At 35.2% G+C, this 11,625-nt stretch overlaps 1 protein-coding gene across 1 annotated transcript in view; it reads right to left on the reverse strand.

Annotated features, from left to right (window-relative positions):
• HELLS (helicase, lymphoid specific) overlaps positions 1-11,625 on the reverse strand; it is a 30,183-nt gene that overhangs the window by 5,256 nt on the left and 13,302 nt on the right. Inside the window, exons 7-17 of the mRNA XM_080641743.1 lie at positions 11,469-11,507; positions 10,299-10,523; positions 9,608-9,790; positions 8,959-9,102; positions 7,928-8,124; positions 5,435-5,531; positions 3,710-3,871; positions 3,235-3,377; positions 3,015-3,153; positions 1,769-1,852; positions 1,570-1,689 (exon numbers count right to left, since the gene is read on the reverse strand). Of these exons, the coding sequence (XP_080497869.1) occupies positions 1,570-1,689; positions 1,769-1,852; positions 3,015-3,153; positions 3,235-3,377; positions 3,710-3,871; positions 5,435-5,531; positions 7,928-8,124; positions 8,959-9,102; positions 9,608-9,790; positions 10,299-10,523; positions 11,469-11,507 (1,533 nt within the window). The remainder of the gene's footprint in view (positions 1-1,569; positions 1,690-1,768; positions 1,853-3,014; positions 3,154-3,234; positions 3,378-3,709; positions 3,872-5,434; positions 5,532-7,927; positions 8,125-8,958; positions 9,103-9,607; positions 9,791-10,298; positions 10,524-11,468; positions 11,508-11,625) is intronic.

Here is an 11,625-nt window from a genome sequence, read left to right on the forward strand (position 1 = left end):
CTGAAAACCCCAGAAGCCATAAAAGGTGAAAAAGACCAATTTTCTGAAAAGACAAAATTGCTGAAGACGCACTTCTCACAACACACAAAAAATCACAGGCCTATTTCCCAGATTGTGGCAAAAAACTAGGGGCCCTCTAGGACATGCTGTATCAATTTGAACTTCAGAGGAGCGTGAAACTGAACAGCGCAGGCCAGATACACCATGCTCCATGCCTACTTGACTGACCCTTAATAGAAACTCGGGAAGTCAAGGTTCAGGTGAGTTTCCCTGGTTTACTTAACATGTGTTATTACTAATTGTTGCTGGGATAATCAAGTGCTGCCTGTGTGACTCCACTAGAAATTCACATCTAGTTTCTTTTGGACTTTACCTATGTAACTTTTCTCTTTGCCAATTTTAATCAGTATCGTTTCACTGTAATAAAACATAACCATGAGAGAGATTAAGAAAAATATAAACACTTTAAATAAAAACACTGAGATTATTTTTAATTAAGGGAGGTCGAGTCAATCACCTGGAACTATAAAACAACCGTTAGGCCTGGCAGGGTGGCTCAGTTGGTTGCAGTATCGTCCTGTACACCAAAAGGTTGCGGGGTCGATTGCTGATTGGGGTGTGTACAAGAGGCAACTGATCAATGTTTCTCTCTCACACCAATTTTTCTCTCTCTCTAAAATCAATAAACATATCCATGGGTAAGGCTTAAAAAAAAAAAAGTTATGTTAATAAAACATCTGATGGTGTTAACTTCATTTATTTTCTAAGCACCTACTTTGTTAAGACCTGAGATCTTAACTTTGTTAAAAAAGAAAATCCACACCATAAGGGAAGTTTAAGGGAGACCATTTACTATTAGAAAACAATAGTAGAAATTTAAAAAATATTAGAAGGAAAAATCTAGGCCACCCTCCCTCAAAAAAGAAATGATAAAAACCGAAATTGGTTCGCTGGGAGATGGGGCAGGCAGGAAAGATGGATTACTCTGAGGGAGCATGAGGAAACTTTTTGAGCGGATGGGTAATGTTCTATATCTTGATACTTTAGGTCACGCTCATAAATGCATTAATCAAAATAACAAATATATAATTAATTTTATTCCCTCAGGGTATGTAAGTATCACCCTAAAAGACAAAATATGCTGAAGTAATTAGAAAGGGACTATCATCTATTATTTATTTTTAAATACAGTAAGAGAAGATGGAACATTAAATAGGGTAATAGACTGATGCTGTATTATAGCTATGCGATTAAAAATAGTAAAGTTTCAACCGCAGGTTCTAGGTGGGTTTACAGATCGCTAAAAAAATTCTTTCAACTGCTATTCTTAATGTTAGAAGTGAAGGAAAGAGCCAAAATGAAGAAAAAATTATGTTATCCTATAGTAGGTATAGTAGTGTTTAAGTAGGATATTAACAAAAGATATACTATATAATTTGCTAAAGACTAAAGCGTTTTTGCTCTTTTGGATCTATCAATTTGTGGGTCTATTTTGAATATTACTTCAGAAATCCAGGTAAGAATTAAGAAAAAAAAAACTTTAGTATGTATGACATTAAGAAAACTTACATTTCTCTCCCTCTCTGAATAAGTCATGGATCCATCAAGTCTGCTAAAGTTGAAATTTCTAAAGTGGCAGTAATCAATCAAAATGTCCAACATTCTTGTCATTTGTGAAAAAAGCAGCACCTGAAATTTAAATATATTTTAGTAGCTATACTGATTAATAAAAGAATAAACAATAAAAAAAATCCAACCAAAGTACCACCTTGTGACCTCTGGTTTTTAGTTCTGGCAGCATTCGATCCAAAATTAAGAATTTCCCAGAATTTGTTATCAATTCTTCATCAACCTTAAAAGGGGGCAAAGAAAGAAAAAAAATTATCAAAAAGTAAATATCATATACTAATAATTTGGCTTTGTCAAAATAAAAGCAATGTGGACAGTTCAACTTTCAGTGACAAAACCTTATAAAACTTAAAAAAAAACACACAAATAACAAAGTCAAATTATTTTTAATCAGAAGGTAATTCTTTCTCTAGGAAAGACATGCTCTGAAACTTAAAACACATGATTTTACAAATACAAAATTTAGTTTAAGTAGAACCTTGATCTACTCCCTCTACCCTTTTCCCAAAGGCTTTGCATAAGAGAATAAGGTCAAACTTATTATATTTATGTTGAGATTTCTTTTTTTATAACTGAGTATATTTTCAAGAAAATATGTATGAAAATCACTGGTAGAACTCTTAGTAGAAATTAAAACAGAGAAGCTTATATACACCTAGTATTGAAGATTAAGAAATTATTCACTTTCTGGTTAACATAAATTACCTCGTTAGATTATCTTTTTTACTTGAATGAAAAGTTGTAAAGCAGTAATTCTCAAATATGGGAAATTTTGCCTACCATTCCCAGGGTGTATCTGGCAGTGTCTGGAGGCATTTCAGGTTGTCACAACTGGGGGAGGGAAATACTGCTGGCATCTAGTGGCTAGAGGCTAGGGATGCTGCTAAATGGCCTACAGTCCACAGGACAGCATCTCCTAAACAAAGAAATATACTGGCCCCAAATAGCAGTATTTCCAAGGGTGAGACACTCTGCTGTAAACTATTATAAAACAAGAGAATTGAGGATTACTTAGAACTGATTTCCTAATATTATTAAGCTATTTTTCCATCAAAAGCTGTTTTTCTTGCTGCCCAAGAAAGCAATTTCATTTAATCTGAAAATATGCAACTTAATATCAACTTTTTGGTTTTCTCCTGTGGCTCTTTGTTGAGATGTAAATGAGCAGCCAGATTGGTTTTGACAGGTTGAATACCAATTAATAATATTACTGCAAAGGTTGACAACTAAAGGTGTCTCTAAAATAGACAGCAAGTGAAACAGGGGAAATCAGCTGAGTTACTAAACAACTGTATTTCTAATTTTTCCAATATGGAAAATGACACTTTGACCCAACATTTTAAAAGCACAGAAATCAAAACAGGGCATTATTAAACAGTATTTACCTTAAACTCCTGTGTGACTGGGTCTATAGGGTACTCAATCAAATATGGATGGTTACAGCATTTACGAAGTAGCATCATTATATTCTGCAGCTTCAGATCAACTTCAGATTCTACAGGAATATTCACTTCCACAACAGCTCTATCAAAAATATGTAATCCGTGAATACAAGAAATATGAAAAAATATCAGTTTAAAGGATACTTTATCTTTAAATTCACACCTTTCTTGGTCTAGCTCTGGCTGTATCTGACTGATCAAGTTGTCCAATTCATTAGGGGAATCATCATCTATTTCGCTGTAATTTATTAATTTCCTAGTTCGCCGTTTTGGTCGTCCAGTGGAACTTAACTGAACTGTTTCTTTCTAAAAGAGAACAAATGAAAGGAGTATCTGTTTAAAAAGCTACACCCTTAAAGTCAGATCTTCCCTTAATTTAATGGTCTCCTAATTTTCACTTATAAGATAATCACATTCCACTTTATTTCTTAAAATATGGTAGGTGACTAAAGAAGCAATTAATGTATGAGCCATCACTTAAATTTTATTAGGACCATAGCATTACTGGCCTTATGCCTTTCACTTCATTTAGAAATTCACCCTTATTAAGTCCTGAAAACAGGTGATAAGCCCCAAGACTGAAACATGACATTTTCTATGCCAGCTGTCTAACACAGTGTATTTCAAATCCACACTACCTCACTGGATCCAAACATGTTTGCAATTGTACGGTTCACAATAGCTGTATAAAAGGTCTCTTGTTTCTTTGAAAGTGGTGCATAAACGACTACTTCTCGTTTAGGAGGAACTTCAAGAGCAACATCAGATTTTAGTCTTCTCAGTAAGAATGGTGTTAGAATCTAAAATTTAAACATGAATAAACATATGTGAATATTGTACATTCTTATATTTTAGGGAATACTCTCCCAACAGGTCCCTTTCCCCCTTTCTTCCTATATAAATATTATCAAGTCTCAAAAGGTGAGGTAAATGTCTCCTTAAGATTTTCCCAGACCAGGTCACCACATGACAAATTTATAGTATTTACCCATAGCATTTCACAACTTATTAGTTTTCTAATATATAGTGAACTAGAGGCCCAATGCACAAAATCTGTGCTAGGGGCTCGACCCTCACAGCCCCAGCTGCCTCAAGGCCCCATGGCCTCTCCCACTGGTCATTCCAGAAGGTCGCTGCAGAAGGTCATTCTGCCGTCCAATCTAATTAGCATATTAGCTCCTTATTATATAGGATATTTTAAAAAACCAATATAGGTTTTAAATTAGTAGAAAACCAATGAATCAACCAATCAACCCAGAGATGTGGACATGAAAACCTTCTATACATTCTAAAGCTTTAGGCTTAAAATTACTCTCTTTCATTAGATATGTGATGACAACTGATTTCCACATTTTTAAAGACATAGAAGCAAAAGGTAATAATACCATTATTAAACTTCTTAGATTTTTAAAAGAAATTCCCCAGAGGTAGACAGCTAAGAGATTTTACAAGAGAAAGAGAACATGACCAATAGTGTGTGTGTGTTTAGGGGGGAAAAAAAAGCACGTATAGACATCAGCCCAGAAACAAATATACTTAAAGAAAATTAGCCAGATAAAAGGTAAAATTTGGTAGGATAAGTATGATTTGTGATTATTTTTACTTTGCATTTCTACACTGTTTCAGATTTTTACCATAAATATGTATAAACTTTAAAGTAAAAAAATTTATAAGGATTTTGAATATAATTGTCAAAACACAATTAAGCAGCTTTTCAGGCCCACATATAAAAATAATTTGGATACCTGTGAAAGATTATGTTTGCCTGAAGTAAAGGTAGTTGGATGGGTGGAGACTGTGGGAAACATTAATAATGGATCATGCAAAGAAGTAAATTATGCAAATATTACTGGCAAACATTGTATAAAAACCATTTAATTTTACTTTTTGAGTGACAAACATCAGTAACCATTAGGGGTCAAATGACTATATATGGCCCTAACCGGTTTGGCTCAATGGATAGAGCGTCGGCTTGCGGACTGAAAGGTCCCAGGTTTGATTCCGGTCAAGGGCATGTACCTTGGTTGCGGGCACATCCCCAGTAGGAGGTGTGCAGGAGGCAGCTGATCGATGTTTCTCTCTCATTGATGTTTCTAACTCTCTATCCCTCTCCCTTCCTCTCTGTAAAAAAAGCAATGAAATATATTTTAAAAAAAACTATACATAAAAAAAAGCAAAATTTCAAAGAGCGCTTGAGTTCTGCTGTAAAGCCATGTGATCTCTGGGGGTGGGGGAATATACATTAAATTTGGGAGGATCCTCATTTTTCAAAATCTACTACAATGAGTTGAGAACAGTTGATCTCTAGGGTTCCTTTCTTAATTCTAAGTCTACAGTAAGCAAAATAAGAAAAAAGTCAAAACCTGGTGCAGCATATGCAATACATTCTGTTCTCTTTCTTTAGCAATAATATCTTCAGCGGTTTCAGAAAGACTAGTGATATCAAACCAAGATTCAAAGCTGTAAGAGAAATGATTACAAGTTATCACATAAATCAATTATATTAACATGATATGTTTTGCATTTTTCATTTTATATTAACCTTACTCTTAAAAAGCAGGTATTTTCTTAAAGTGGGCATATTTCTGATTTATACATTAACATAATCTTACAATAGTATAAAAATCAAATAAACACCAAGGGATATATATTTTTTTCCTTTTAAAAATGCAGACTGCCACATGCAGCACCTCATTTGGATATGTCTGAAGTCTTGGAAGTTTGACCACCCTATGTTCTCCTACAAATGGACCTTGAGAGCTTGTGTGGCAGGGCTAACAGGGGAGTGCAGCCACTGCCACACCTTGACTGAAAAACACCCCTACCAAGGATTGTTCTTCTTCAGCCTAGCGCACAGCTTCAGGAGGAATGCACATGGAGTGATGAGGTAACCTGCTAAATGAATCAACCTGGTGATCAAATGGGGTGACAGATGTTGCAGCCAGGTCAGCCTCACATCCTTTTTAAACATTTTAATAAAGTGATAAAAGTGTAAACTATCTTTGAAATCTAAGGCAGTATAGATATAAATTCAGATTTCTACCACCATGTTTTAACTCAGTAGCAATGTGTAGGACCTGAAAATGTCCTTAATAAATGTTCTGTACTAACAATCAGACAGCCTGGCCTTGGGCCAACATTTGGAAATCACAGGTGAAAAATTCTCAAAATGAAATATTCAGTTATTTTTCTATATTAAATTAACCTTCCTTCACTGAAGCCACAATAAAATTATTTTGCCCTCCTGATTTTGATATTTCCATCTTAATTACTTTTAACTTAAAATTATTTTCTTATCCATTCTGAGCATACTAATTTTTGTTTTCATAATATTAAGATTCAAACAGTTTATAGAATAACAAAGCCAGGTTGAAACTGGGAAATCTTGGTTTTACTTTTGGCTCTGGTGTTAAATATATATACACTGAGTGGCCAGATTATTATAATTTCTGAACGCATAATAATCTGGCCACTCAGTTTGTGTATATATGTATTAAAGGCCCGATGCATGAAGCCTGGCCAGGGGCAGGGGACATGGGCGGTTGGCCAGCCTGCGTGCTAGTTGAACTCCTGGTTGAGGGGACAATTTGCATATTAGCCTTTTATTATATAGGATATACACTGAGTGGCCAGATTATTATGCATTCAGAGATCATAATAATCTGGCCACTCAGTGTATATGTTTATATAAATAGTTCTGTTTTTTTTGTTGTTGTTAATCCTCACCAGAGGATATTTTTCCATTAATTTTTTGGGAGCATAGAAAGAGAGGGAAAGACAGAGAAACACCCATGTGAGAGAAACCCATCTATTGTTTGCCTCCTGCATGAGCCCAGACCAGGGCACAGGCCAGGGAGGAGCCTGCAACTGAGGTATGTGCTCTTGACTGGAATCGAACCCAGGACCCTTCAATCTGCAGGCAGACGCTCTATCCGAGTCAATCGGCTAGGGCTTATGTTCTACTCTTGACACAAATTTTGTGTGAACAAATAAAATATTTTAAAGGTTTTTTAAAAATTTTATACTGATTAAAGGAAAACTATTGAATTGAGAACAATTAAAATGTTTGTTAACTTTGTGAAACTTATTCAGATGGTTTTCCTCATTTTATCCTCACAAAATAATTCAGGGGATAGAGGTTAAATATATCCCCTATCTCACAAGAAAACCTTGGCATAAATTTACTAGTTAGTCCTAGTCAGTTTGGCTCAGTGGATAGAGCATTGGTCTGCTGACTCAAGGGTGCCGAGTTCAATTCCGGTCAAGGGCACCTGCCAGGGTTGCAGGCTCCATCCCTAGTAGGGGGCATGCAGGAGGCAGCCAATCGATGATTCTCCCTCATTATTGATGTTTCAATCTCTTCTCCCTTCTCTGAAATCAATAAAAATATGTTTTAAAAAAAAAAGAGCAAAACATATAGGGAAAGGGAGAATTGGTGAGGTGATAAAAAAGTCCAAACTTTCAGTTATGAGATAAGTGAATAGGACTATAATTGATGACTACAATTAACACTCCTGTATGATATATAGGAAAATCGTTAAGAGAGCAGACCCTAAGAGTTCTTATCACAAGGAGAAATACTTTTTCTTATTACTGCAGATGATAGATGTTAACTAAATCTATTGTGGTAATCATTTCACAATATATAGAGTGGTGTATGTCTATTACTTTGCAATAAACCTGGGGAGAAAACATCACAAAAAAACCAGTAAAATATACAATATATACCACAAAGAATTTGCCAAAAAGCTATTATCTTAATTCAGCTATCTAGAAGAAAGGTATTAACTTTAAGAACACAGTATTTGAAAAGGTTAGGGAAACCTAGAAAGAGTTCAAATGACTGGCTTACCTACCTTTTCAAGTCATCAAATACATCTGGCAACAAAAAGTTTAGCAGTGACCAAAGTTCTGATAAATTGTTTTGCAAGGGAGTCCCAGTCAAAAGAAGTTTGTTATCTGCATTAAATCGTTTTAACTCCCTGATTAGACGGCACTTCATGTTCTTAATCCTGTGTCCTTCATCTACTATTAAATATTTCCAATAGCAATGCTGAAAAAGAATTGAGGGGAAAAAATTTTTGATACTGCACTATTTTTCCTAAAAACAATTCTGAAAATAAAACCTTTATTAGAGATGTTAAATTTTAACAAACTGCATTTGTTTATTGAGATAATGCTTTCCTTTAATCTATTAAAAGGATAATTTTCCTGCCCTGACTAGTTTGGCTCAGAGGATAGAGCGTCAGCCTATGGATTGAAGGGTCCCAGGTTCGATTCCAGTCAAGGGCATGTACCTTGGTTGTGGGCACATCCCCAGTGGGGGGCGTGCAGGAGGCAGCTGATCGATGTTTCTCTCTCATCGATGTTTCTAGCTCTCTATCCCTTTCCCTTCCTCTCTGTAAAAAATCAATAAAATATATTGAAAAAAAAAAAAAGATGTTATGGCTACAAAGTGCCATAGGCTTTTTTTTTTTTTTGAGAGATTACAACCATCCTTCATTTGATCTTTCTGTTAAAACAAACAGCCCCTTCAGCTTCTAAGGGGCTGTGCACAATACAATCTATTACTTCCATCAGAAAAAAATTTTTTAAATGCTACTGGATGATGAATTATAAAAATGTGATATATGGATTATAAAGAATCCGCCGAAACAGGTTTGGCTCAGTGGATAGAGCGTCGGCCTGCGGACTGAAAGGTCCCAGGTTCGATTCCGGTCAAGGGCATGTACCTTGGTTGCGGGCATGTCAGGAGGCAGCTGATCGATGTTTCTCTCTCATTGATGTTTCTAACTCTCTATCCCTCTCCCTTCCTCTCTGTAAAAAATCAATAAAATATATTAAAAAAAAAAAAAAAAAAAAAGAATCCAATGAAGTTTATTCACACCTGTAATGCATTGCGGTCTCTCATGGCTATTTCAAATGAAGTGATCACCACAGGATGAATCTGCAGTGTTCCTTTCCGTTGGTGAATCTTCCTTACCAATTTTCGACGTTCCTGCTGGGTCCCGTGATATAACATAGTAGGTATCTAGAAGATTTTATATTTTGAAAATATAACAACATTAATCATTTTTGAGAGAGATACTTATAATCAATCAATTCTAATAAATTATTGGACTACTATGGGAGAATTAAAAAGCCTTAAGAATCAATCAAATGTAAGCCAACGCAGATTACAAAGATACTTCCAAAAAATGTTTCTTATGAGTAAAAAATGTGACAACAACAAATATATATGGAAGGAAAACAACCATAATAAGAATAAACAGAATTAAAGAATAAAATCTACCTAGGTCTATTTCAGGTAAATCAAATTATCCAATACACCGAAAATCATCCATAGATATTTTTTGGCAACAAGTCCAATAGTTCTAGTACCTATTCATCTTTATGAACTTAAACTAGGTATTGATGAAATTGAAAGGCAAATAAAATGTATTTAATCAATATAATTATAGTAAGAGATCTATAATTTAATTCAGACAATAAAACAAACATTTGAAATGATATATACAAAAGGAAACATGTCTTACTTCTGGTGTAAATCTTTGGAATTCAGCTATCCAGTTAGGAAGTGTAGACAATGGGCCACAGACAAGAAAAGGTCCGGGTACTCCTCTCTCAATCATCAAGGCGATTGTAGCAATGCACTGAACTGTCTTCCCCAATCCCATTTCATCTGCTAAAATGCCATTAATTCCATTTTCCCAAAGCATCTGGACAAAATAATGTACACTGCATTTAAATTCTGATATAATCTCCTACTGAATTAGTAATTGTTTTTTTTTACCCAAAGATAATTATGATGAGACTGACATATTAATACTATACGTTATAATACTTGTGGGAAGGAGGGTATCAAAGTCATAAATGTGTTGGTAGCCTTGAGTAAGATAATTTTCACTTAAAAATTTTTTTTAAATTGATTTCAGAGAGGAAGGGAGATATAGAAACATTAATGATGAGAATAATTGATCGGCTGCCTCCTGCTTGTCCCCACCGGGATTGAGCCTGTGAACCTGGCATGTGCCCTGACTGGGAATCAAACTATGACCTCCTGGATGGATCATAGATTGATGCTCAACCACTGAGGCACTCCCAGGAGGGCACACAAATGTTTTACATATAATAGTGAAACATGGAAGAAACAACTCAACTGATGTTACATTAATTGATTATTATATGGAAATGAACTATCTTGTATTAAGATTAAGAATTCATTACCCTGAGCCATTCCATGCCTTCTACTTGGTACCAACGCATCACACCGCCTGTAAAATGTTTTGGTTGCTGAAAGGGTACTGGCTGTCCATTATATTTCCGAACTGGGTCAAAAAAGAGTTTAGTATTCTGCCTAACCGTTTGTGACAATCTATCTTTAATTATACTATTTGAGTCTTTGTTTTTCTGAAGATCTTCTACACAGAGATTAGAAGAGGAGCTTTCATCCTATAAAGAAAAAAGTTTTAATTAGAAGTTTGATACACAATGCTGGTACTTATAAAAAAATGTTAACTGTTAATTAAAATTTACCCAGTGCTATAAGCATTAGGTATGTAGAAATAAAACCTTATGTTGAATAAAACCCTAGAGATAGTTACCTCCTTTCCTCCAAATGCAAAGCCACTGGGGGGCGGGGGGGGGGGGGGGACACTTTTGAAACGACTTTTACAATTGTACCTCCTTTCCAAAACTCTAAGTACTACCCAATTTAACTATTTCCTTCACCCACATAATATAATCGATGTCTATAAAAGAAGAAAAAACAATTTCCTTTCAAGGAACATAGAAACATTTACTTCAAAATAAGTAATTACTTTCATTGCAGGAAAAGGGCAAAGTAAGTAAAGTTTTAAAATTCACTGTATCACACTCAAGAATGTAAATGTATCTGTTTGTGACACTCAGCACCAACTATGACCAATGATGGATTTTGTTGGTTTGTGACCTCCACAACTCTAAGAATGTGAAAATGAGGATTAAGTCAATTCATAGGAAAAGTCTTATAACTGATGCCACAACTGGACATGCAACGGGAAAAGCAAATGGACACTTTTCTGAAAGGCTAAGCCAGTGGTCGGCAAACTCATTTGTCAACAGAGCCAAGTATCAACAGTACGACGACTGAAATTTCTTCTGAGAGCTGAAAACCGACTTCTGCGCATGGGCCACGAAGTTTCAATCGCACTGTACGTGCGCGCCCGCATGTGGTATTTTGTGCAAGAGCCACACTCAAGGGGCCGAAGAGCCGCATGTGGCTCGCGAGCCGCAGTTTGCCGACCACTGGGCTAAGCAATAGGATTAATAGTGAGAAAAAAGTATACTGATGATTAAAAGAATAATCAGAGAAGCAAATATAACTCCTAAATTTAATACCTATTTTAAATCTCTTACCTCATTCTTTTTATTTTTTTTAGCCACAGACAAAATTTCCTAGAAAATTGAGAAAACAAAATAACAATGTATATGGTTCATTCATATATTTAACCAACATTTACTGTTCTGATTTTATGCCAGGAAATGGGGATAAGGCTCTCATGGTAATTAAAAT

This window comes from Plecotus auritus (assembly GCF_963455305.1).
Source record: "Plecotus auritus genome assembly, chromosome: 9".
NCBI classification, from domain to species: Eukaryota; Metazoa; Chordata; class Mammalia; order Chiroptera; family Vespertilionidae; genus Plecotus; species Plecotus auritus.